Raw genomic sequence first — 26,472 nt, 5'->3', positions numbered from 1 at the left:
ACCCACATTTGCTTTGAATCGCCTGCAAACTATGAGCTTGGGGGGAAAAAAAAGTCAGTTTGAATTTTACGCCCACTTACAGACCTTTCCCAAGGAACTGCATGGCCTCCTTCCTCCCGGGAATCCACCTCGCTGTTGGGGACAGGCAGGAGGAAACTCCTGGGGAACACAGCTCCCCAAACCTGCTGGTGCTCATGATGCAGAAGATGCATGTGGTCATGCAATGGGAAGCACGCATGTCACCAGCCACTTCAAACCACAGCAAGGTCCAGCCCAGAGCCTTTCCCTGCAGTTTGCACAGGTTGCCACGGTCTACATTCAGCTGCTGTAAGAACATGAACGACGGTGCAGGGCAAGTCTAAGCATTTAAGCAACAGATCCATAAACAATGATATTAAAAAGCATAAAGACAACCAGGGCAGGATTTCCTGAACTGCCGGTGCTGAGCAGCACAGGTACCATGGCTTTCAAAATTCACTATTCAAAACACCCAACTCCCCTGTTAGGCTGTTCCAGTGTCATTAACACCTAGTGCAGGTCCATTTAGAAAGGAAGACACAGCTTCTTCCCAAAGCTCAAAACATGGAAATATTTGTTTGGGGAAATATATTTGGAAATATGTATTTGCATAACATATGTATTGGGCTGGGGTAATATACATACACACATATACATATATATTTATAAAAATTATATGTGTGTGTGTATGTATGTATGTATATTTATTAATTTTTCTCCTGCCCAGGCAATCGAGAAAAGAAAAAAGTAAGCACAGAAGGAAGCAGGTTGGGAGACAACATCAGCTGCAGGGCTGGAAAGTGGCTTTTGAGCATGTGAAACAATAGAGGAGCTGCTTGCCCTGCAAAGCCTCCCACCTCAGCGGGCCCAGGCCTGCTGCCCTGCACGGCAGTGCCCGCTGGTGTGGCCCGGTGGTCCCCAGGCTGATGGTCCCTTGCTAGCCCCAGGCTGGCGGTCCTGGCGCGGTGGTCCCTAGCCAGCCTTTCCTGGGCAGGCTAAGAGTGCCCCCTGCAGCCCTGCCATCCCTGCTGCCTCCACTGCCAAGCAATTGTTTGCAACTTCAAATAAATAAATAATGAAATACAAATAAGACAGGTTACTAAATGCAGAAAGAGCTAAAAGCTCCAGAGCAAAGGCATCTGATTTAAAAACCACCAAAAAAGCAATCTAGGAGGATGAAGTGTTTAGTAGTGCTCCGTCATGCCTTGTTTTAGCCACTCTGAAGGGAAGGAGGGATGGCAGGGGTGGAGGGAGGATTGTGCACTCCCCCCCCCCCCCCCCCCCCCCCCCCCCGCAAGCTGTTGGCTTTTGTTTTCAGGACAAAACCCACATCTCTGAATATCCTAGGTAAATGGAACGGATGTTCACGCATCACTCAGAGCACTGTCAACAGCGCACGCGGCTAGAAGCTGCATGTTCCTTGCAGTATTAATCAGACTGCTCCTCTACCCCTCCTTTCCACAGCACTACGGTGCCAGAAAAAACACCAAAAAAACACCGCAGTCTCTGCTGGGATTGTCCATCCATACATAAGCCTCCCAAGCTCCTTGAACTTAACCTGGGACCCTAGAAGGCAAGTAGATCTCCCTGGTTTTGTTTCCTCCAGCTTTACAAAGGTCATGTCTGTTGCCACACAGTGTTAGGTTTTAAATTAGCGGTGCCCCATGTGCTATGAAAACTCAGCACAGTGACTTAGAAGTCTGGGGTTTTTTTGCCCTGTTTCAGTACAGCCTCTCAGGGCAGCATTGAAATAAAAGCAACCAAGCTGCACAGCACAAGCAAGAAAAACCTCTTGCTCTTCTACAGGGGTCTTTTCTCTGTACCTACCATCACCCTTCCAGCAACGCGAGTCCAAGAGCTGTTACGGTCTGCGTTCATTAAATCCTCAGAGTCCACCCCAAGACAGTGTTGCAACACACAGCTTTCCCTCCCACCTTACACCTTGCAAGGAAACAGCCTACCAGCCATGCAGCAGCCACTGTCCTCATCTGTGGTCAAGCCAGGAGAACATAACACGCTAATTAAGTAGGTGGAATTCACTACGCATAGGGAAATGTGGAGTTCCCCCCACAACAAACAAATCACTGCCCCATGGTTTCTTGCAAGGCAGCTTTCACTGCATGGTCTGCAGGGGTTTCAAAGGGTTAAGCAATTCCTCCATTCAGTCCCTTTGGAAAAAAATGCCACAGCCCTGGCTGGACAAAGTGCCTGCCTTCTGCTTAGACAGACCCACACAGAAAAGCCACCTCCTAACACAGTATCCACCGTGCCCTGCAGATGTGAGCTATCACCCTTATTTTGCAGATGGGAAAAACAAAGACAGGCAGAGCTGGACACGGATTCCCCTAAATTCCTTCTGCAAGCCAGCAGTGGAGCAGGGACCATGGCCTGGGTCAATGAGTAAAAGATTCTCATCCTGTGAGCAGAAAAAGTCCTGCATGCTGTATTTTACAAAGTTTCACCTCTTTTCCGGGATGCATTACAGGGCTTAACAAGTCACTGCACAAAAGGCTAAGGATACAAAGAAAACAGATCAGCCAGCGCACAGAAGAATGCAAGCCGGGATCCTAAAATCCCTATTCAACGCTCAGCACTATCCCAGGCAGGTCTCACAGCTGACAAGGAATTTCTTGCCGGAGAGGGTATTACAGGCAGCACAGTCCCACATCCTTCCAGACCCCGGGTTGCCAACCACAGGGCAACAACCCACTATGTGAGACACAGGCAGTGAAACACTTGTGGAAGGGAAAGCAAGATGTAAGTGCTCCCACCGTGATGGGAAGGAGCTACACCATCACGTGGGCAAGGCAGATGGAGGAGGGAGACAGCCCCAGCTAAAACCTTTCACACCAGCTGTCTGCAGCGGCTCTCGGTGCTCCTCCCCAGCCAGGTGCACTGCACATCAGGAATAGCTGCTGCACGCCTTTCAGGCAAGAGGAAAAATAATATCCAACGCTATGTCATTTACTCGACAGGCGGGGAGATCTCTGAGCTCTGTGGATGGCTGCTGCACGGTGATGGGCCACCATGGCCTGACAGCTCACAGTGGCTCCAGCCAAAATGCTGGCTTAAGTGATCTCTGTCTCACCAGCAAAATTTCTATATTGGTATAACCTGCCAAGCCATTTGTATTTACATTCAGTAAAAGACTTGTTTGCTTCCACAAAGAAAACCAAACTGATAATATTTACAATCTGATAGCAAGATCTTGTATGAAAACTGTACCAGCTCCAGCCCAGAGCACTCCGCAGACCTGACGAAGTGCTTTCCTACCTGAAGAGTTCCCTGATTTCCTTGACAGTGGCCTGGAACGGGATGTTTCGGACCAAGATCTTGGAAGTAACCTGCTTCTTGACGGTTTGTTTCTTTCGGGACGATTTCACAGCCGGCCTATTTAGTCAACAAAAAGGGAAGGTAAGGATCATGATGCAGCGAAACACTCCTCACATTCTCGCTCCTTCAAAGTTGGGAATGCAGAAAAATTAGCCAGCTAGCTCACGTCGACATCCTTGGTGGCAGCAATGGAAGTGTCATGCAGTACACTGAGAAGGAATGAATTTAAAGTGATTTAAATCCTACATCAGAAAAATCAAAGTTTCCAGCTTGCTAACTGCAACCTCATGTTAGGCCGCACGCCTGGATTCACACTTCCCACTAACTTCTGCTTTCACATCAAATCTTGTCTATTCAATTGTCAGGAGACCATACTATTTGATACATTTTAAAAAACACATTAACGTAAGCTAATTTTGATTCCTATTCTTACTAGCTTAGAAAATAGCAAATTTAACTTTTTAATAGATTATTGAAATTTTTTTTAAACTTCAGAATTGTACTGCATTTGGACAAGATAAGAATTTACCTAATACAAAACACAGCAGCTTATTTCATAAAGCAAAGCACTGCACATTGTAGGCTGGACACTTACTGAAGGGATTTTAAAAATCAAAATGGATGAAAATTGTTTATTAAAGAATTGAAATACAAAGTGCAAACAGGGAGCTGTGAAGACTGCTTCTGGTCCCCAGGGACCAGATTTTCAAAAAAATTTTGACATTTAAGAGGTACCTCCTCCAGCAGCATTCCCAAAGCGTCTAAAGGACAGGTTTTAGGTGCCAACATTCACCTTCAAACATCTGGATTAATTCTGAATTTGGTACTTTGAAGACTCTGTACTGACTAAACGCTCAGAAGGAAATCCTAAAAAGCAGATCTCAAACTCCAAGCAAACTGATCCAGAAGTAACCAGCTCCTCTGCACCTGACTCGCCAAACAAAAGAAGTTAAATCCAATTATTTTTTTTCAAGCAAGAAAGAAACCTCTGTTTGTCTTTATTTGTTTAATCAGAACTAGCAGCAGAACATTATTCTTAAGCTCCTGTTCTCCTTGATGAACTAGGGTAAAAGATTTTGTTACCCAGAGAATATTTGTCTTCAAAAACTCTTTAAACACACTGGAATGTGGGCTACCAGTTGATTTTGCAATGCTGATCAAACTATTGCCAAAGCAGAGGTTTTAGAGGAGCCTTCTCCTCAAGTGTTGAAGAAAACTCAAGTGCCTGGTTCTCACTTTGGGCTCATTTTTGGGGTCCCGCTACTGCACGCTGCTTAGGGATTTTATAGGGAAACATGTCATTTAGTGAGTGAACACCTTTGCACCATTTCTTTTTTCAAGACTGACTGAATTGACTCTGAGTAAAGCACAGCAAAGTCTGATGTGTTCACCAGTCCAAATACTAGTGATCATATCCCTCATGATGCAGAGATGCTAGGTAAGAAGCAAAGAACCTACCAAACATGTAAGCATGTTACAGAGGTGAGACATAAGCTTTACCTTACAGCTCTCTCTGAGATTTTCACTTGCAGCTTATGGCCATCTACAGTGCAGCCCTATAAGATAAAACAAGGAAAAAACAGGGGAGGGGGGAAATAATTAAATAAATAATTTAAAAAAATATCAAAGTCACAACAGCTTCCAAGATACAAGCACAGCGTTTCACATCTTGCTTTTTTGCATACATTCCTTGCCTTCTCCCTGCCAAAGTTTTTCTCTGTTGAACACTGTTCATGCAAGGCAAGGCTTCTGCTATGAGGTTGGAGACAGCTTGACTGACTGAAGCAGCAGTCGACATCCCTGATCCAGTTGTCCATCAGCCTCAGCTCTGCCGCTAAACTGGCAAAGATGAGCCATTTCACTGCTTTGGGCTATGGTTTCCTCTACCTCTAGACTGCAAACTCTTCAAGGCAAGGACTGTGTGATTATTTGTTCGGAAATGAGCCAGGGATGTCTTGTCGGCCATCAGCAGCCAATACAGCAAGACAGTCCTCTGTCTCTCGCTTCCTGTGCCTCAAAGAACTTCCTAGAGTTCAGCACTGAAAACAAACAGCCTCTTGCCTAACCATCCCTGGCAGGGCACACGAGATGCAAAGGCACTACACCAGCAACCTGGAGCCTGCTGCCCAACTCCCTCCACGAATTACCCATTTCCCTGTTTCTCTCTTCCCAGGGATTCTGCCTTTCAACAGGATGGAGAACACACATCTACCCCCAAGAGTACCTAGGCTGTGGAATGTGAAATAACTACCTGTTGCAGGTGACACAGATTGCGGTCACTGAACATGGACAGATTACACAGAGTAATTCCTTCACATCTGCCTAGATAGAAAGGGATCACTCCAGCTGTGTGGCCCACACCACCCTGCTAGTGTGGACCAAACACCTGGATGTTTTTCTAGAAGCAGAGAAAATGATTTATTCCTTCAGAGTGCAGCCAGACCCTGTGGCATGGAGAAGGCGGGAGGCTGGGAGACCCTACAGCAATGGCAGAGTCACAGACAGTAAAGCCAGCTCTGCAGCACTAAATTACTGAGCAATATTTGTTCTCGTTGCAAGTGGGGGCCTGGGTCTCCATTACCTCTGCAAAGGGCACCTTGAAGAATAAACTTGTTAAACTTCAATCACAGCGGATTTTCTGCCGCCTCTGTATCGGACCAGTGCTAGGAAACAGTCTTTTGCATGAGGTCTTGTCCCTTTACACACCCTCTTCCCTCACAGATCTGGCCCATTTTAGAGGTTTCTCTGTCTGCACAGTGTAACTCATAGCACTGGCATCCTCAGCTACATTTTGGACTTCACAGTTCATCCAAGCCTTTGCCCACCATCTCAGGAAAGAAATCCAACCGACAACGTTTAAGCTTACCTGGAGCTGGCGCAGGGCTTTCTGCGCACTCTCCGGCTTCTTGTACTCCACAAATCCAAATCCCATGGAAAGCAAAGTGCCTGTCAGAAGAGGAAGGGGACTCAGTAGACTAGCAGGCAACAGTGACAATATTAAGCAAAAGATTTAAGAACAAATCAAGAGCAAGCAAGCGCTGATTGACAAAACTGGGAGGGGACAAACTAATACCCCAGGCAAAGTGCCAGCCTGCCCAAACCCTGACCCTGACGCTCCTTCCAAGCACCCCTTTCTGATTTGTTTTGACAAGACCCTGCTCTAGAACAGCTTGGTTTGGTGCCAATGTCGAAGAAGAGATAACCAGTGTTGCAGGCAAACCAGATTTTTTGCTTTGCCTAATTTCAGTGCAATCTCCTTAAATAAACCACTAAGTCCTATAAAACAACTGCTGGTCACAGTCAAGGTAACTTATCCCATTATGGACACACAAACATTTGTTTATACACAGGACTTTTCCCTCACGACTGAAACAAGACCTTCATTTGGAAAATGTGCCAACAACGCAGAAACGGGTGTGACTTTTGTTGCAGGACAGCAGTATGCAGGTTGCAGTTTGGTCCCCAGAGGAGACACTTCTGATCTGCGACTGCTTCAGAAATACATTTTGGCCAACACTTGGCAAGCAGCTGGTTACTGACCACTGCGGGGAGCCGAGCATGAGATCTGTTTCCGTCTGGACTGCCACATGCTTTATTTCCCATCATCACAAAGTTTTGCTTAAGAGACAAAATGCCTTTGAGGACTGTAAGGCACAGAAAGAGCAAGTACTTCTATAAACCTGGGCGGGCAGCTGCCAGTTCCACACCGAAGGAGGAGACACCTATTCCACGTTCCTGTACACCAAAGGTTTGCAGCGCCTACAGTCACACCACGCTTCTGAGGAACAGCTGACCAGTACAAGAGCCATAAATAAGGCTGAGCGAGGAAAGGGAAAACCAGAGCAAAACCACGTCTGGTTTCCAACTTCAAAACTTCAGTGGTAGCAGACTGTGGAGATGACCCCACAGTGACCAAAGGGGATCACTTTGGTAGGCGGTATGAGATCAGCCTAGACTCAAGTGTTGCTGTCTGGTCAGAAACATACCTACAGCCAGATATGCAAACGGTACTGAAGAGTTTGCTTTATTTTTTCCCTCTTTCACTGGATCCGAGTTTTCAAGTATCCCATGCAAGAGGAGCTCTGTTAAGGCAAAATCCCACAAAGCTGTTCAACTCCCTAACCTAAAATCTGGAAAGAAGGCACAGGCCATCCAGCCAGGGCTTGCCTTAAGCAGTCTTCCCTGTCCAACCACTCAGAAAGCAAGTGCAGTCAATGCAACAGGCATAACCACTCACCACCACAGCCTGCTGAGTTTGAAGCTGGCAGGCAGAAGGCGAACGAAGCCCACTCAGCACTGTACTCAGCCAGGCATCCTTGAAGATCCTGGCCGTTATTGTGGATAAAGCATGCCATACACAGCTTTAATCATTGTGGGACACTGGTCCCTTTCAACTTGCATCATGCTCTCTTCTGTGATCCTGAAGGAGTTGGCTTCTCTATCTCTATCTCAAAAGAAGGCCACGTCTCCACAAATCCCACAATAGAGCTTAACCTTCTAGACTGAACCCCAGGATATTTTTGGTTGCTGCTTTCAGCCATTTCAACAGGCACACTTCTAGAAATATTAAGGATTTCGCCAACGAGAACACAAATGCTCAGCCAGATGAATGCTAAAGCAATGCCACACCTGAGCCCTCAGCAACCAGCCGAGGGAAGGAATTGAACAGCAACATCTAGAGTACCTGCTTTGTCTTTCTTCTTGGATATCGTGCAGCTCTTCACAGCTCCCACTTTGGAGAATGTCTGCAAGGAATTTGGACACGTGATTCAGTTCCTTTTGTCAGAGGCTTGCAACTCGAGTGACAATGTAGCCCTCTTCCAGAGCCAGGAGCACATGCTCACAGGTCCACGTTCCCACAGCACACGCCTGACAAGCAGTCAGTGCAGCTGTGTCTTCTATTATAAAATTATTTCTGTACAAATATACCCTCCCAACACTCACACATGATCCTCCACCACTCCCCAGAAACTGTGCGTAGATCTGGGATGGCTTGGGAGGAACACTATGGGTTACAAGATGCCCTCAGCTGGGTAGGGACCTTAGGGGTGGGTGGCTCCTGTGATGCCCCTAGAACGCAGCTCTTTCCAAGGACACGCAGGACGGACTGGAGGGCAGCAGGGGCTGCAAACCACCTATTCGACTCCCTTGTAAAACTGCAGCCAGAAGGCAGAAAAAGAAGAGGGGACGAGTCCTAGCCCTCCTCTGAACACGTACATTTGTTCCCAGACGCAAGTGGACCAGGGTCTCTACACAGTACCATAGTCCCAAGGTAGAGAAGCACAGGTCGAGGAAGCACTGACATTGCACCAGCATTCTTGGGCCATGAAACATGGCATTTTCCATGGCTACAAAAAACGGCAGAGATGACAATTCCCAGTTGCTTTTCCCTATTTGCTATTAATATCCCACGTGGCTTTAGAAATGCTATGATCTCTCCCAAGTGCTTTACTGAGGTAAAGCAGCACAGACAGCTCAATGCTGGTAAAAGCTTAGATGAAAAGCACATCTTAGTGAAACTATCATTTATTTATTTATTGCTTTAACACACAAAGCAGAATCACAGCTGCAGAAATGCTTGTCCCAAGGAAAAGCATCACAGAAAGCATGAGAAATGAGGAGTCTTAAAAGATTTCCTACTGCCTCCACCTGTCCCGAGGTGGAATTAAACCCCATCAAAACTGTTTCAGATACATTTTGTCTTAACTGACGCCTGAAAACCCAAAGCAGAGGTTCCCAGTCCCAGTACAATCCAGTGCTCCCTAATCTCCCATTAGGTCATACTGGCTGCAATACAACTCCTTTGAACATTTTATCCTCAGCACAACAGGTAGAGAACAGCTTGCCCCTTGCCTTCTGCAGCAGAGTAGAGCCCTTTCTTCTAGCCCACGCTGGGAGTGGGGGCTTTATTCCATCAGGCACCTCAGTCCAGCCCACAACCCCACATTCAACCCCCTCCATCAGGGTGGACTGTGCTAAGGAAAACCCAGTCCCTTCTCCTTGCTTATAGCTCACCTCCTTCAGCGTGTCTTCTGTGGTGGCAAAGTTCAGGTTTTTGATGAACAAGGTACAACCAGGGATGCTTTCTTCTTCCTCCTCTTCTTCTTCCTCCTCTTCTTCCTGTGCTGCTGTTTCCTCCGAGCCTTTTATAGCTTCACCTGAAACAAAGAGAATGAACCAACCTTGTAAGATATAACAAAGCCAAGTTTTGGGGGAGCTTACCCACTACCCCAGCTAACAGTTACTAGCCCAGCAGGAGTAGGCCACCTCTGTTGGCTCCTTCTGGGCAGACATGGACTGAAGCAAGCTCAACACACAGTATATGACCATGTCCCCACGAAAACCTAAAATATTGCCTATTCTTTGAGTGTAGTGCTTCCCCAGCACTCATTGTCCCACCAAACCCAGTCAGACACCCGCTGAACTAGGCAAGAGGCCCCAAATGAGTCTGAACATCCTTCTGTGCTGCTCTAAAACCTCATCTCTGTTTAATACGTATCTGCAGGACATGAAACGAGAACTACCCCATCAGCATGTGAAGAAATATGGTCTGTTAAGCCCAAACACATACCGAAGGGCAATGAAGAACTGCACCCAGCACTGAGGCTGTGGTCTTAAAGGGCTTCACTATAGCATTAACACTTCCAGAGTTCGCACTCTGTGACCCACAAACCACACTCAGGTCAACAGCAGCACACAGTATTTTGTACAAATCTTGTTGTGGGATTCTGCAAAGACAAATCCGTAAAAAGAAAACCAAATAATCAAGCTGCAATTCAGCAGTCAGCATAACAGCTTCTTCTGGGGCACCAACCTTAGTACTGTACAGCTGCTCAGGGGGCACATCATCTGGCATTTGCAGTTGGCCTTACCAAGGAGAAAGGCTTTGCCAACTGCATTTTGACTCTCTCCATCCATATACCCATTCATCCATTTCCCTCTTCCCAACTCTTAACGTGGTTTAATAATTTCCACTGTACTTAACACAATGAAGAGGCCTCAAAGCTACTGAGCTTTTGCACACGCGGGAGGGTGGGGAGATACCTGTTGGATCCTGCACTGAAGTGGAGGCTGCAGTGGGACTAGGCCCTTGTTAGACATCAGAGAATACACACAAGCGTGCTCTCTCGCTTTCTCTCATGCATTGACTCATCAGCTCCTTTCCTCGCTAGACCGCTTGTCTTTTAGAGCGGCTTCATCCCCTACAGCACAGCTGACTCTGTGCTCAGACGGGGTAAACTATGTACCTCCCTTTGACATCAGCAGCCCCCGCAGTGATTTTTCTAGGCTTATTTTTCCCTCATTCTGTACGAGGAGAGCTTGCACTGGGCCAGGGGTGTGCAGAAGTCCCCCCGGCTCCATCCCAAGAGCTGTCCTTGCACAGCACGTAACAGCACACATGCTCAGGTCAGGCCCAGCTTACAGAGAACAGCTACTGCTCACCCAACAGCTGCTGCCAAGACCAGACTAGACCAAAAATCTCTTCCCAGAGCCTGTGTTTGTTAGCCCAGTCCAAACTGAGCCTGTGCACTGCAAGCAGCACTTCACTGCCCACGCTGCACCCAGGAGGCAAGGGAAGCAGGGGCAGGAACAAGCACAGTGCTTGTGTGACGTGATTAACTAACGCACCACAGACAGGGTGACACTAAGGGCTGTGCAGACAACTTCATTGGGTTGGTTTCATCCCCAAAGGGTCAGGAATATCAGCATTGCTGCTTTATGCATAAAGGAGCAACGGAACAACCAGAGATCTCTCTGTCCCAAAGTCGAAGTTCTTACCAGGTACCAGCCTTGTTTTGCCCTCCTTTTCTGGAGCCTCAAGGGTTTTTTTCTGAGGGGCTGGGCTGAAGAAGACACCCATGGGAGCCCATTCCAGATACAATGGCACAGAATGAAACTGTAAAGAGAACACAGGAGAGAAAGGAAGGTGGAGGGCAAGAAAAAGCTCTGCTCTCAGCTTTATTTTGCTTTCACTCCGTAATGGAAAACAACAGTGGAAAAGCTGAGCAACTTTTTTCAGATGGCTAAACTCTTTCACCGAAGGACAGTCTGCATCCAGCCTCACACTGGACCACAATCTACCATGGACCGCTCCTGTATTGCAAAAGGTAAAAGAAACCCTCTCCAGGCCACCGAGATTTTTCTAGAAACATCACAGCTCCCTCCTCCAGCCATCTCCTGCAGGCTGAGAGCCCTACTCAGCCACTGCTGCACTAGGATGCACCAGACATCTCCCTAAACCCAAGGGATCAAGGGCAGCAGCAGTGGCTCTGGGATAACTCACTTTCCTCAAAAGTCCTCTGCCCCTCATATTTGTAGCAAGCACTCCTTTCTGCAGCTTCACAACTAGCCAAGATCCACACTCTCCAGGCAGCAGCCCACCCCTTGCCACACTCACCTTGGAGTAGGCCAGCCTGGTGAACGCTTGCTTTGCCTCAGTTGGCTCCAGGAACTCCACAATGGCCGTGATGCCTCCTTCTGGCAGCAGCACCCGGCCCAGGCTCCCGTGTTTGCCAAAGACATCCTCCAGCTCCGCTACACTTGTGCTGGCTGGGAGGTTCTTTACCAGGATCACTGTTTTACTCCGTTCACCAGCCGCCTGCCATGTTCAGCGGGGAAAGAAAGGGGAGATGGGATTTAAAAAAGCAAAACCTAGTATCTTACCAACTAAAGATGATCTAACACACTGTGCCCTCTCACTCCACTTCATCCCTTTCCAGGATCCAAGAGGGCCAACAGCCACTTGGAAAACACTTTGTATAAGATTCACCCCCCCAGTACAAGCTCCCTGTTCCACAAATGCTCATGTATGGAGGTTTCAGCTCCACATCCACCCTGGTACAGACACAGGACTCCTCCTCTGCCCACAGCAAGCTGACTGTCATACTGGAAGACATCATACTATGTATTTCAACCATCCCGAGGGTAGCTGCATTTTCAAATAGACAGAATACTTCCTAACCCATGTGAGGGTTCGATCCCGCAAAACACTGAGGACTTAACTACTAATTTCAAAGAAAGCTGAGGACACTAAGATTAGATCATCATATAGAAGAGGTACGTCCACGTAGCTGCCGCCAGTTGGGCATCTCACCTGACTGAAGGAATCCAGGCTGACTCCGTTTTCAATGAGGAACTGGCGAATTTCCTGGACCAGCTCAGTTTCTCCCAGAGCAACCCTCACTGCCACACTGTCTTTACTCTCCTGCAAGAACATCAGTCACCTGTTATTCCTGCTGCTCTCAGAAGCAGATGCAAAGGGAATTTGGCAGAAACCTTGAAGGTGAAATGCTCCAGCTCCCTCTGAGGCTGCTGGGAGTTTTGCCATTGGAGTCAGAGTGCTTCCCAAAGCAAAATGAAATTTCCAGGAAGGATCTGAACTTTAGGATATAAATTTCCATCAGCTTCTAGTTATGTAGAAATGCAAAATTCAGCCATAGAAAAGCAGAGTGGGAAGGAAGGCTGGGAGTGTCACTGTCCTCCAGTGACAAAGGGATTGTTCGGCTCAGATCCCACAGGGAAGCTACAGCACCACAGAAGCTTTTGCTGCACAAAAAGATCAGGAAGGCCCTGGGCACAAGGAAGCAGATAGGAAAGTGATTTCCCACCCTAGCTGATCAATAACCCAACTCACATGATCCAGCACTTGGCTTTTGGAAGCATTGTACTTCTGAGCAATGGCATCAGCCACGGCATTTGTCCCCACAAACAATGTGTTCCAGTTGTGAGAGCTGGGAAGAGAAAGAAGAGCCAGGTTCAGAGTCACGCGGTCCCTTCTTCCACTGGTGTCTCTCTATTCAACAGTCCCGGGTAAAAAACAGCTTTGAATGACACCATTAGCAGCCAGAGTGCAGAGTTAGAGCGAAAGAAGAGTAGAATGTTCTTAGAGAAGGGACAGGATGAGGGAGATGTGACTGGAGAGTAAACAGAAAGGCAGCTTAGCTCTTCTTCCCTAGAGAACCTAGGTCACAGCTCTGCAGTTACAGCTGGAAGCTCAGATGTTGGCTCAGAGGAACACACGCTTTTTCAATTGGTTTCCTAAAAGCACAAAGCCCAAGCAAGCAAGGCTGTGCTCCTTTCCCTTCAAGTTTGAAAATATCAGCCACTACTTTCAAATTAATCTGTCACATAGAAAGAAAAAGTTCCTACAAGTTTTAGAAATACAGGTGGCCAAGTAGAAAGACCCAACTGATCTGAAACCACTACCCTGAAGAATTACAGCATCAGACCAACTTACTAGACACCAGAGAAATAAAAATCATACTCAAAGCTGTTCAAACCCATGTTTTTCTCAAGTTATGCTGTTCACTGAACTATTAGAGCTACTAACACAGAGGAATCAAGTAGGTAAGAGAGATAAAGGCAAGAGAGCTAGACAGCAGATGCTTTCTTGACTCTGGTAATTTATACAGCCCTCACAAAGACCCCACATGCATTCCTGCCACCTGGAAATTTGGCAGGTTGTGTTTGTCTTGCTCCACTACAAGACATCTCTGTACCTGGTACTCTTGGCTTTATCCTTGGCCTCTTTCTGCTTTTTGTAGGAGGAAGTCTCTTCTGCATCTACATCTTCAATTTTTTCCTTTTTGATTGTGGATGGTAAAAGATGCATCATTCTACCCTAGAAGAAAAGAAGAAGAGGTCCAGCAGCTCCAAAATAACCTACAGACGTTCATGAACTAAGCAGAGTGGAGGAGATTTTCTGGCACCTTTACTTACCAAGCAGGACTTCCTAAGTGGAAGGAGGGAACCTTCCTTCCCAAAAGAGACGTTACTGCAAGTCAGAGTAGCTACACAATGTGAGATACTGAGACTCCACTTCTAGTTCAGATTTTGGTACCTGCAAGGCTGTTCAAATCAGGCTACTCTACCAAAAGTACCAGTGTTCCCATACAGCAAGGTAAAAGAAACTAAACCTTTCCAGCCAAGGACAGAAGCAAACACTTGGTCACATTATTAACAAACAGGCTCACCAGCTGCAATCCAATACCACAGGAAAACCATCAGTCACTGTACCTGGAACACTTGCCCATCCATTTCTGTGTAGGCCTTCACCGCATGCTCAGGAATCATATAGGTGATGAATGCAAACCCTTTGGGTTTCTTGGTCAGTCTGTCTATAGGGAAATGGATCTCCGAGAGGGGTCCTGCAAAAGGCAAGGCTTTACCATGACAGATGTCCTGCACAGCCATCATACACTCTGAACTGGCACCTCCTGGCCAAAACCGGGGAGGAGGGGAGCCAGGGAGGGCAGAGCAGCCCTGGATATTGCAGAGGGTGTGTGGTGAGCCACCAGCCTGAGTGAGGAGCAGCTGACTGCAGACTGACAAGGCAGGTCCAGCAAAAGCACCCCAAGTCCAGCTGTGCACCACGTGACTTTGACACACAACACAAACCAGGCAAGTTCTGAGCAGCTGCATTTACTTTCAGTCAGAAATAAAGATTTCCACAACCTAACACTGTGTTCCCCCGCAGGATACTCTAACGCCAAGACAACTTTAAATTTGTTTAACTTTGAGCTAGAAAAGGGAAGCTTCAAACTCCCACTTGACATGCCAAACACGAGCATGAATTTGGGGTGTACCTCAGAGATTCACCTCTTACCTATTGTATCCAGCAATCTCCTGCATGCATTTCATGCAGCAGGTGCTTTTGGTTATCTTTTCCTCCTCCCCATGCCACTAGGACTCAGAGCCTTCACTGACTGGCAAGAGTTTTTACCATTGCATCCGAGATGTGACAAGAGGGGCGAGGGCAGATGCACGCAGCAGTATGTGCTTCGAGCAAAGAAGCACGGAGCCAGCATCATTACGAAGCTGAGCAGCCACAGCAGGCAACAAAGGCAATGGGAGTCAGTCCACATTCAAGATGTGTTGGACACACAGCTTTGTCCATTCACACCCAGCAAGAAAACCTCCATGTGCATGAAGGAACGACGTAGCCCTACAAATCCCAAGCAGATAAGCAAATACTTACCGTACTTGGAGAAGATCTTCTCCAAGTCCTCCTCAGTGCTAGTAAAAGGAAGATTCCTGACAAAGAGTCTCCCCGATTCAGACAAGTCCTCCTCTTCTTCATCATCCCTCTTCCTTCTTTGCCATGTGTGCTTATCAGGTTTTGCCGTAACAGTTTCTTTTGTGGTATTCCTGCATCGGAATACCTCAACGCATCGCCCACCTAATCCACACACACAGAGGCACATTAGATGCTTCCCAAGGCCATGGGCAATCAATATCAATGCACAAAGAGCCTGGGCTTACAGCAGCAACAGAGCTCCAGCCTTTCTGCCTGTGCCAACCTAGTCCACAGGCTTCCAAGTAGATATTCCCATTCTACACAGGATTATTGCAAATATAATGTTAGTAGGTACACTAAGGGTTAGGCCAAGAACAGGTTTCAAACACAGGCTTACAGGATCGTTTGTACAAATCCCCTGTACTATCCCAACCAGATTTGAACAGTATCATTTTTATACCAAGAGTAAGATACACTTCAAGCACATGACAAAAACTGAGAGCCAAAAAGCAACACGCACAGCTCAGTCACTCGCCAATTCTATGCCGTTCCTGACACGGCACCTGGTTTATCCCACATCAGCTGAGCACAGGAAATCACCCCCACCATCTGCCTGAGAAAAACTGAAACAGGAGATACTTCTGCAGTGAACACTTCAGCAGCTGAGCACCCTGCCATCAACATCAGCCAGAACAAGAAGGAACAAATAGCCCTTACCTATGTATTCTTTCTTTCGCTTCAAGGCTCTCTGCACTTCTGCTTCACTCTTCAAGTCAACAAAGATATAACCTTGGAGGAAGGAAAGGTTCAACTGAGCATCATGTGGGGACTAATTGGCTAATTAAGGGTAAATTGGGCTTTCTTTAATATAGATTCCTATAGATAAAGCATTCAGCTCCCATTGAAGTTTCAATCCAGCCTGAAAATGGCCATGTCAGACTGGAAGGCTGCCTTTTAAAAGCTTATTCTCTACATGTGAACCAAAGAAGCCTGACTTAACAGCTGAAGTAGGCTTTCACAGGTGTCTCCAAGAGCAAATAAAAGCGCATCCGCTGTTAGGCTACGAAAGGAAAACAGCACATAGCCAAGTTCCCTGCCAGCTCTGATGACCAGCAACGCACTCCTCCTGATGGGCACCTCCAGTAGCCACAGCCTGTCAGGAGAGCCACCTTGGCTAAGGACGGCTCTGCAGCCAATACGCACTGGTCAGCAAAGTCCCTAGGTGCTGTTGCAGCTATCCCAGAGGAAGAGACTTTTCGTTAGTGTGGTTTGGGATATTTAGGAAAGTTCCAGAGACACATCAAAGAAAAGGCTCCTGCTGCTACTCCTAAGGGAGCACAGCCAACATAACTCTGCCCGCGGCATCGTATGGACAGCAACTAGGGCAGGTGAGCTGCAAAGTCATAGAAAGGTCTGTAAGAACCAGGACATGAGCCACCAATTTGGAATTGCAGATGAAGAGAGCAGAGGTGTGACCGAGAGGTCCTCTAACTCCCACTTCCACATACAGACATTACCTGTATTTTTCCCCTGGGCATTTTTTCCTATCCGGATTGCCACTGGCTTCAAAGGCAAGAAGAATTCACGAACTTTTTGCTGCAGGAAGAATTAGAATTAAGTAAGTTCTCAGATACAGGAAGAAGCAGGTTTCAGACTTAGGTTGTTTCTGTACTTGATAAAAAGAATACACCATGTGCAACACACAACGTATCTGCACAAAGCCAGTTCAAAAGTTCCTCCAAGCACCCGCACAACCCTCAAAACAGCTCCATAAGTGAAGATAGAAGCCTTTGCAAAGATCACACCACGTTACACCTGAGAACACCCTTGAGCCTCCCTTCCCAGCTTGGTAACAAAGCTTGCCTCAGTGATGTTCAAGGGGGCACCACGAAGTTTCACTGTGTATGGTGTACTGGCTTCTGCTGTGCTGCCTTGATTCTGCACAGAGATGGGAGAGGAAAAAAAAAAAAAAAAGGCAAGCTGAGTGAAAAATAACAAAAAAACCCATAGCAGAACAAGCCAGTCTTCTCCAACAAACAGGAGGCTGAAGAGCGGAAGAGAATATCAAGAGATTCTTGCAGCTGCCTCAGGCTAGGCAGGAAGTGCCAGGTTTGGCTAGGATACTCAAACCCAGTCACTAAAAACTGATTTCTGCAGAACAGTGTTTCCTGCACACAGAGACTGACACAGGAAAAACAGAAAAGCCTCCGAGAAGTGCATTAGCAGCACCTGTTTGGAAGTCCCATCTCTGGGAATTCAAGAAATACTAACAGGAGATCCAGCAAACTAGTTTAATGGCTCCAGCCCAGTGAGCCAAGAAAGCTGGTACCTACAGAGTCCCACAGCTTTCCAGCTTTCAGCTCCTGCTTTAGATAAGACAAAAGTCGAATTCAGCTATACCTCTAGAGTGGGCCCTTTTTTCTTCTTCTCCACTGTTCTCTCTTGCTGTGTTTGTTGGGCTTTTGGCTTCCCCCTTTTATCTGTGCAGGTGCTGATGGTTTCTGCAGTGCCCAGATCTTCCTCATTCTCACTTTCCTCTTCTGTCTCCTCACTATCTGTTTCTTCCTCTGTACTGGATGGTGAGGACGAATCCTTGACTACTTTAGATTTCAAGTAATCCATATCCGAGAGGTCTTTGCTGGTAGCTGCCTTCTTACCTCCTTTCTTTGCTGTTGGAGAGACCAGAGAAGTTTTGCACACAGATGCTGCTGCACTCTCCCCAGCCAGGTAAAAGCTGAGAACTGACACAACCATGAGAACCACACCTCCTTCTCCTTTACCCTTTCCATGGAAAGGAAAAGTTTGAGAATAGCAGAGCAGTTTCATCTCAGCACTTCCAGACTGACAGTCTGGATCACTGTTTTTCAAAGCAACAGTTCACATATAGAACAATTCAGAAAGGAGCTTGAGGAATTCCATGGCAAAGTATTTTGACTCCATTTTAATGAAATACTTTAAGTAGACCCCGGAGAAGATTTTCGATTGTTTAGTTTAGTTTTGCAGGGAAAAGAACAGAGGAAGCAGTTTCTCCTCAACACCCCTCTACCAAAGATCAACTGATCACACCTACATTTTAACCCAAGGAAAGATGAGAAGCAGCAGAGAAAATGCCATTCACAGCCATAGGACAGCATAAGGAAATACCACATAGAGAGGAGAAAAGCTTCAAAACCACATTAGTTACTGGTGCAGGGAGACTGGATTCTAACACAACATACACCAAACTGCAGCCCAGATTTCTCAGTCTTCTAAGTTAACCCACTGCTCCACTAGGATACCGTTTTCCTTTCAGGATCCAGGACACTGAACTCTGCCCCTTCTCATCAAATCTGACAGGGTGCAAGGACACGCCGTTTACAGAAATGTGCATCAAAGGCAGACCAGACAAGTTCACAGACAACAGCTATAGGTTACTAAAAATGGTTTCTCTTTAGAAACCACATCCAGCTCTGGAAACCCTGGAGATGAAAGAAGCTGCAGGCTAGGACAGCATTTAAGGGAAAAATGCAGATGTTTGCCCTGTTACTCTTGCCTAGACATTGACTTAAGGACCCAGGGGAAAGCACAAATGCCATCCCCTTAATATCAGAAACTGCATTTCCCACATTTCCACAAATTTGGGAAAACAACCATAAATCCACAGCACACAGAATGAATCCCATGCTTGAGAAACCACCTTCCTGATTACACTGTCTCCATTTGTAGGCAAGACTCAGAGCTGGGTCCTATCAGCACACCTGCCCTCATTCACCATGACAAAGACAAGCAAAGGGCGATAGTTCATTTCAGTACCTTCAGTTTCCTCCTCATCTTCAGAGGGTTCATTCCCATCCTCACTCAGCTCCTCAGACTCATCTGAATCAAAGTTGAGATAATCAGCTGCTGGCTTTGCTTTTCCCTTCTTGGGCTCCTCTGCCAAAGTGTCATTAGCCCAAGTGGCCACTTGAGACCGTTTCTGGTGAACTACCAAAAACTCCTGGAATGTTTCATCTTGTTCCAACTGTTGGGAAAGAAATAAGCACACAAGCTGTGAAGAACTAGCAGCAAGTCTGAATTTAAAGATATCATCTAATTCCCAGCAACATAAAAAAAATCCCTTAAGGGGAGTTCGCTTCACAGTAATAAGGTGAGCACTTAATGTGACTAAAGTCTTCTCGAGATCTCTCAGTCTTACTGTTTCTGTTTTGTAACTGATGTTTAGAAAGCACTTTAAAGAAGGAAACAAACATTAACAAGAAAAAAAATTATACAAGTTAAACATGACAAACTCACATAGGGTTAAAAAGCAGAGTTGTTCAAACAGGATTGTCCTGGACACAGTGCATGGTCACACAGGAGTAGCTGACAACTAAAAAATTGGTCTTCAGTGTTGGGATTGTTCAAATAATGGTTTTTTATAGTAGAATCTGACTGTCACTGAGTTGGTTAAATCATATACCTTGCCTGAATGAAAGCATGGGAAACAGTACAGAAAATACCTATTCAGCTCTTGCTTTTAATACAAACTAGCAACAATGTAGGGATTGCAATTCAACCTCAACTCACCTCCTTTAAGTTTTCCACAGGATCTTTCTTCCTTTTATCCTAGGGAAGAAAAAATCATATTTTTTTTTAGAAAGGCTCATTAGAAGCATAGCCAAGATAATTTCAGGTAACCTAACGGCACAGGGAACACAGATCCTAAGGCAGAAAATACCAGAACTAGGACTCCCAACAGCCACTGTCCCAGCTACTCTGTCCTTTTCTCCACACACCAGGCTACCCTTCTCGCCGCCAAGTCACTGACATACACCAGAGCCTCCAGGAACAAGCAAGACTCACTTTTTTTGTGCCTGCAGGAGCTGCACTTGCCATGGGTTTCTTGGTCTGTTTTTCTGGGGTAGGGACCTTCTGAGAGTGTTTACTCCATGCTTTGGGTTTTGAAGGGTCACCAAAAGACTTGCATAACTCAACCTGAAAATAATCAGATCTTTAATTAAACATATGCTTCTGTTAACTGCTGGATAAGCCTCCATCAGGAACCTTTCTTATAACCTTGACAGGATGGAGGGAGCATGTGCAGGATAAGAACAGGCACCTTCATACAGACATTCATTTTAAAAGCAGAGAGCCACATATTCACTCAACATGGGGAACAGTTTGTTGTGCTCATTTAAGCACAGTTCTCCTGTTTTATCATGAATTGTTCTCTGTCAGAACAAGATGGATGACTTGAAATGAAAAAAATGAGCTTAAGTTCAAAATGTTAGATTATGACAGCTCAAAATCTTAACACCGCTGTTCCAGCCAGCACTGAATTCACTGCTAGTGCACAAACACGGCCCATGGGAATCAAGTACCTGCTTGAGACACCAGCAATGAGGCCTGCTACCAGGCTTTGCTATTTTGCTGCAGGGGACTTAATCTTTAGACTTTCTTGGCCCCCAGCTATTGACCCCTAAGACCACCAAAATCTCCAATGACAAACTTTCTTAAGAATCAAAAGGAGGTATTTTTAAAGATCAACTCACTGTGATTCTGGAAGTGTCTATAAAACTTCTGTTGAAATGGTTCAGGGCTGTCTGAGCTTCATCTTCAGACTTGTAGCCAATGAAACCAAATTTCCGGAACTTGCCATCCTTGGTGAACTTCAAGCAACAATCTGTCAGCGTACCAAAGGCAGCAAACAATTTCCGAAAGCGATCTTCCTTCATCTGGGAAGCGCAGAAGGACAGCAGGAAGGCAAATCAGAAATGTAACACAGTTAGAGCCACGCTTTGTGGACAAGTCCAAAACAAAACATTTTCTATCAACAGGCTTCCAAAGTGCTGTAGGAACCACACAGTCTCACAGCAACACGAACAAAAACCCAACACGTGAGCCACCGAACCCTTTCATCTCGCCAAGAACCCCCACATGTGCAGATCTCCACCTGCAGTACCCCTGCAGCTCAAGGGGGCACCCAGCTCTCTGGGAGCCCAGGGCCTGCCACAGTGAAGCCCCCAGTTCAACCCCAGGCCCGGTGGGACCTCACGGGGGACCCAGGTGGCAGCAAAGCAGCACAGCGAGCACCTGCACCCACCTCCCTGACAGCGAGCGAAGGGCCGGGGCCCCGACAAGCGCCGCTCCCCCGGCCTGAGGGGCTGCCAGCTCCCTTCCCTGCGGCTCTCCCCCAGCCCATGCCCCACACTGCCCGCTCCCCGCCAGGGCGGCCCCCTGAGCTCTCCTGGGGCACCCCCTGCCCAAAGGCCCCCACCATCCTACCCCCAAGGGAGCCTCCCCGCTCTCCCACAAGGACCCCCGCCCCAGCACACCTCCAGGACCCCTCAGAGTCCCTCTCCCCAGCACATCTTCGGACCCCGACCGGAGGACCCTCTCTCCCTAGAATCTCCCCGCTCCCCCGCGTCCCCACCACACGGCGGACCCCCTCCCCTCCTGGGCCTCCCCCCGCTCAGGAGCCCGCGTCCCCCCTCAGACCCAGCTCCAGAGCCGGCAGTCCCCCTCCACCCCGCAGACACCGCACCCATGCGACGGGCTCACCCCGTTGGGAAGGTTCTTCACGATAAGCCGCGACATGGCAGCGACAGCAGACAGGCGCCACACGGCACAAGGCGAGGCCCCGCCGCGCTCAGCGCCGCACACGCCGTCCCGCGGGCGCCGCCATCTTCCCGCCGAGTCACGTGGGCGAAGGACTGCGCTGCGCAGGCGCCAGAGGCGGGGCCTGGCAAAGGCCTTAGCAACCGGCCCCTAGCAACGGCGCGCGGGACACCGGGGAGCATCAACGGAGCATCGAGGGGGCAGGCACCGGCAGCGTATGGGGGGGCGGGGGGAAACGCGGAGGGGACTGGGGACCCGGCCGCATGCGGGGAGAGCCGGCAGCGCCGTCCCGGGGGTCACCGCGACCCCCCGCCAGCCCCTGTCAGCCCCGCCCCGGTGATGCTGCGTGCCCCCCCGCCTCCGCATCAGCGGGGACCCCTGCTGCCCACCCCCGGCTGTCTCCGAGGCGTGCGGCTGCAGCCCCGCGGGCCGGCCGCGCTGCTCCGTGGGGCCGGAGGAGGGAGCTCCGCGCCCGCCGCTGCACGGCAGCGCCCACCCGAGCAGGACCCCCGCGGGGGCTATGGAGGGGTTGGGGGTGATACGGGGGGACGCCGCAGCGTGCCTCGCCGCCCTGCTGTCCCACCCAAAGCCCCCGCGGCAGGAGCAGGGAGGGAAGGGTGACAGGGCTGAGCAAAAGCGGCCTCTCCCCGAGGAACAGCTGAACACCACAAACAGTGGATGCTGGGTTGCAGAAGCTCCAGCGGACAAAAGAGGCCAAAGATGATGGAAGATAAATTCCTTGAGGGTTATTAAACACCGGAGGTTCTCTCCTACCTGGACATCTGTTGCTGGAGGGCAAGCGTACTGTGGAAAAGTGGGACTCCTACCCTTCAAGCATCCCCTCTTCCTCACAGCCCTTCAGTCCAGCTCTGCCCATTTCACATGAGGGGCAGTGACCTGGACCTGAAATCTGACTTTACGCCTTTCTCCCCAGAGGAAGATGCTCAGGACAGCTCTCAGCTTCAGCACAGCTCTCACTAGTTTTTCACCCTCATTTGGCTCCACACCAGGGATGCAGGCTGCCCCCACCCAGAGCAAGCCACCCTGGCACTGAGGTCTTACACCCCACAAACAGCTTGGGCAGGGACACCATCTCCTAATGCCCTTCTGAGGCTGGCTCTGCCCGTCCCAAAGGCTCAAAGAGCAGGGAACACATGGCCACAAGCTCTTTGATGGAGGCAGCCCTAAACCCAGCCACACCACTGCTACATCCCAGTGTCCTGGCGGGAATGGGATGCAGGCTTGTTAACTGGAGAGCCTAGCCGGAGCCCATGCTCTCCCCCCAGGTAAGCAGCAAGGGAAACACATTTTGCAGGGAAGGAGAGCTGAGGCAACGGCCAGGCTCAGTGCATGGGAAACAGGAGAGAGCAGGATGCTGCTGGGTCTGTCACCTGGTGCCTTGCTCAAAGGGAAAATGTCCAGCACAAACCCCTCTCACCCCACAGCCCCGACTGAAGGTACCCAGAAGGAGATGCTCCTGCTTCTGCTCACCTGGCCCTTCAGAGGGGTCTCTGTGTGGTGTCACGGTACCAAGGACCAAGCTCCCTCCCCCTCTTGCCCTCTTCTCCTGCCTCGTCCTTGGCCAGGCTGTCAGGCCCATCACTTGGGATGAAGGCTAGCACTGACAGGGCTGCACTCACACCATCACTAACACATCCAGACCTTGCCCTTGTCACTCCTATCCTCTCCAAGACACTTACTCTCTCTCCCCTCATCTTCTCCTCACATGCTGCTTGTAGCCAGCAGCAGTGCCCAGCTCCTGCCCACACAGCACTGTCCATGCCTGTTCCTGCCTCCTAACAAGGCACCACTGGGACAGAGACACACCTTGGCCTTGGCCAGCCATCCTGCTCTTGACAGGTCCTCATCTCCAGCCACAGCTTCACCTGGGCCTGCAGTTTCTCTCCTATTAGCCTCTCCTGCATTCAGGGTTGATTTTCCCCAGGTGAGAGCTTGGCCCCAGTGCTCAGCACTGTTGAAGGTGCCTGGGACTAGAAAGAGCCAGTTCACTGAGGCCTGGGAGAAAGGTATTTAAGTGAGCCAGGCTCTGGACCACTACTCAAGTTGACTCTTATCCAAGACTCACCTAAAAAGCCTCCGTTTCCACGTGGAGATGTGGGTTTTGCAGAGTCCATAGAGATGCTCAGCTTTGCTAGCCTCACTTCTTTGAAAACAGCATATTTTAGCCCTCCCTAAATGCAGAGATTCAATACAGAAGCACAAGCTTTACTAATAGTGATTTTAGATTTGATTTCCTTTGTGGTTTCTGCTCCCCAGGGTGGGTCAGGGGTTTAAGTTTACGAGTGTGAGAATTAGAATGTTCTTTTTTATGGAAAACTGGAGATTTTGGGGGCATCAGAGAGGTAAAAGAGTTTCTCCTTCAGCAGGTGGTTCTGCTGTGCTGTGGAAGGCCCTTCCCCAAAGTGGAGTTGTTTCTGATCAGATACCCCAGCCCTGGGCAGACAAGAGGGAAACTGAGGTCCTGTCTGGAGAAAGCTCAAAGGAGGTATTGGAAAGCAGATCCTAGAGCTTGAATATCTGTCCTGAAGATCATCCTTAACCCTCCTGCTGCTGGCACATGGCATGGGCAGGGGATAGACCAGCCACTGTACAGTCAGCTTGGATGGTTCACTGGGTGCAGGTCGAACACCCCGTGCTCCAAAGCAGAGACTGGGGAAGAGACTGAATAAATTGTTGGTTTGTCTGTGGGGGGAGAGGGTTTCCCTATGGAAACTATTGTCTCTGATGATGTTAGTGTGAGATATTCCTGCCCCTGTGCCACTGAATGTACCTGCAGCAGTGCCAGACCTGCTCCTGGCTTGGTATCCCCAGCAGTGGTGGGACAGATGCAGGCAGCCGCGCTGGGTGGGGAAGCAAAGGCAAAAACAACTGTGCTCAGGTTTTGTTTCTTAAACTGGCTTATAACAACAAGAGGCAGAGGGTAACTGGGAGGTGACATGCCTGGCAAAGGTGACACGACATCAACCCACAGCCAGGGTGCCATCCAGAGAGAGCAGCAGGTTTGCCCTCCTGTCCCCTCCAGTTAGCTCCATGCTGGGGTGTCCACCAGGCTGGTGGCAGGGTCCGGGTGATGACTTTCCCTTCACCCTCCCTGCTCCAAATCCCCACCCCCCTCGGCAGAGAGGGGCACCCAATGCTCTGTCAGCCCCACTGCCGAGAGGAGGGGGAAGACGTGGTCCCTCCGTGAGCTCCATCCAGTCAACCTGTCACAACATGTTAGGTGGCCAGCTTGTCAGCCAGCCGGACAGGGGGTTGCACAGCGCCAAAGAGCAGGGGTCACCTTGCTGTAAAATGGTATTACGGGCTGCCTGCAGCCAAGCAGCTGAACTTTGGAAAGCAGGGTTAGGGCAAGGGACTGCGGTGTCGGGGGCATCTCTCAGTGGGGAGAGGCAGATGTGGGCGGAGGGGCAAAGGGTCCCCGACATTGTGCTCTGGGAGGTGAATGCACTGGGGGTAAAGTGCTGTTGAGGAGAGAAAGAAAGAAGCTGCTGCAGATCCTGTCTATCCCTAGGTATGGCGAGAGAGAGGTCAGATGCAAAGCCTACTGCGGCCTTTGGAGAGATGCTTCTCTTGGTCTACAGCCCCCACAGTGTCCAAAGGAGCATCAGAGGTTTCTCCCCAATTTCCCCAGGTGCCAGAGCACAGCCTGTCACTCCTGCCACCCCGGGCAGGCAGAGCTGTGACCCCAAGACAGGACGGCTGCTGTGATGAGGCAACCTGCCCTGGACCACCCGGGGCTGGAGGCAGGCGCTGCCAGCCCTGTCCCAGAAGGGCGAGTGCAGCCCCAGGAGCCCCTCATGCCTGTCTGAGTGGGAGCACCCCGGCCCCCGCTGGATGCTGGTGAGGTGAGCAGGGAAAGTAAGAGCCATTTGAGCTGGGATCACCCTTGCTGGGACAGGATCCCTCACACCAGGCAGCCGTTCTGGCACTTGCAGGATGCTGCTGAGCACGTCTGGGGAGGTTCTGAGCATACCCAGACCTGTCCGTGGCAGTAAGCACTAGAGATGCTTAACACTCAGACCTTGACTCCCTCCCTTTTCTTTTAGATATGGATAATGAGCAAAATTCAGCCTTGGGGGACTACTGCAGAGGGCTGTAACCCGGCTGAGGACCTTCTTTAGTTGATTAAATTAACCTGCAGATACCAGCAAGGACAAGGATGAATGTGACCTGGCCACACTCACCACCTGATCTTGGTGTGCTGGCACCCACAAAAGCAGTCTGCTTATGTGGGTAATGTTATATCAACAGCATCATTGGAAATGCTGTCAGAACCTCCTCAGTTTTTGTGCTGGAGATGTTAGCTTTTGGGAGCAGAGATGGCTGGACCCTCCTCGTTTGAGCAAATTGTCCTGCCCAGACCTAGAGAAAAGAAATAAAAGGCTGCCTTTAATGATATAGCTGGTGCTTGCCAATGTGGTGTCCGATACATCTGCCCCGCCGTGTGTTGCACGACAAGATGGAGCCAAAGGAGGAACAGGAGGACAAACTGCCCTTCTGATGGACCT

At 49.0% G+C, this 26,472-nt stretch overlaps 1 protein-coding gene across 1 annotated transcript in view; it reads right to left on the bottom strand.

Moving 5' to 3' along the window:
- The window catches only part of RBM19 (RNA binding motif protein 19), a 70,279-nt gene extending 48,249 nt beyond the window's left edge, over window positions 1-22,030 (bottom strand). The window contains exons 1-21 of the mRNA XM_056350209.1: window positions 21,887-22,030; window positions 20,878-21,060; window positions 20,189-20,320; window positions 19,913-19,951; window positions 19,160-19,367; window positions 17,768-18,036; window positions 17,231-17,305; window positions 16,885-16,963; window positions 16,085-16,156; window positions 15,329-15,529; window positions 14,368-14,498; window positions 13,851-13,972; window positions 12,986-13,082; window positions 12,446-12,556; window positions 11,750-11,950; window positions 11,131-11,248; window positions 9,367-9,509; window positions 8,036-8,096; window positions 6,218-6,297; window positions 4,852-4,907; window positions 3,292-3,408 (exon numbers count right to left, since the gene is read on the bottom strand). Of these exons, the coding sequence (XP_056206184.1) occupies window positions 3,292-3,408; window positions 4,852-4,907; window positions 6,218-6,297; window positions 8,036-8,096; window positions 9,367-9,509; window positions 11,131-11,248; window positions 11,750-11,950; window positions 12,446-12,556; window positions 12,986-13,082; window positions 13,851-13,972; window positions 14,368-14,498; window positions 15,329-15,529; window positions 16,085-16,156; window positions 16,885-16,963; window positions 17,231-17,305; window positions 17,768-18,036; window positions 19,160-19,367; window positions 19,913-19,951; window positions 20,189-20,320; window positions 20,878-21,060; window positions 21,887-21,922 (2,531 nt within the window). The 5' untranslated portion in view covers window positions 21,923-22,030. The remainder of the gene's footprint in view (window positions 1-3,291; window positions 3,409-4,851; window positions 4,908-6,217; window positions 6,298-8,035; window positions 8,097-9,366; window positions 9,510-11,130; window positions 11,249-11,749; window positions 11,951-12,445; window positions 12,557-12,985; window positions 13,083-13,850; window positions 13,973-14,367; window positions 14,499-15,328; window positions 15,530-16,084; window positions 16,157-16,884; window positions 16,964-17,230; window positions 17,306-17,767; window positions 18,037-19,159; window positions 19,368-19,912; window positions 19,952-20,188; window positions 20,321-20,877; window positions 21,061-21,886) is intronic.
- Between the last annotated feature and the right edge of the window lie 4,442 nt (window positions 22,031-26,472).

Source organism: Falco biarmicus, chromosome 1 (genome assembly GCF_023638135.1).
Source record: "Falco biarmicus isolate bFalBia1 chromosome 1, bFalBia1.pri, whole genome shotgun sequence".
Taxonomy (NCBI): domain Eukaryota; kingdom Metazoa; phylum Chordata; class Aves; order Falconiformes; family Falconidae; genus Falco; species Falco biarmicus.
This window is presented reverse-complemented; position numbering and strand designations above follow the sequence as displayed.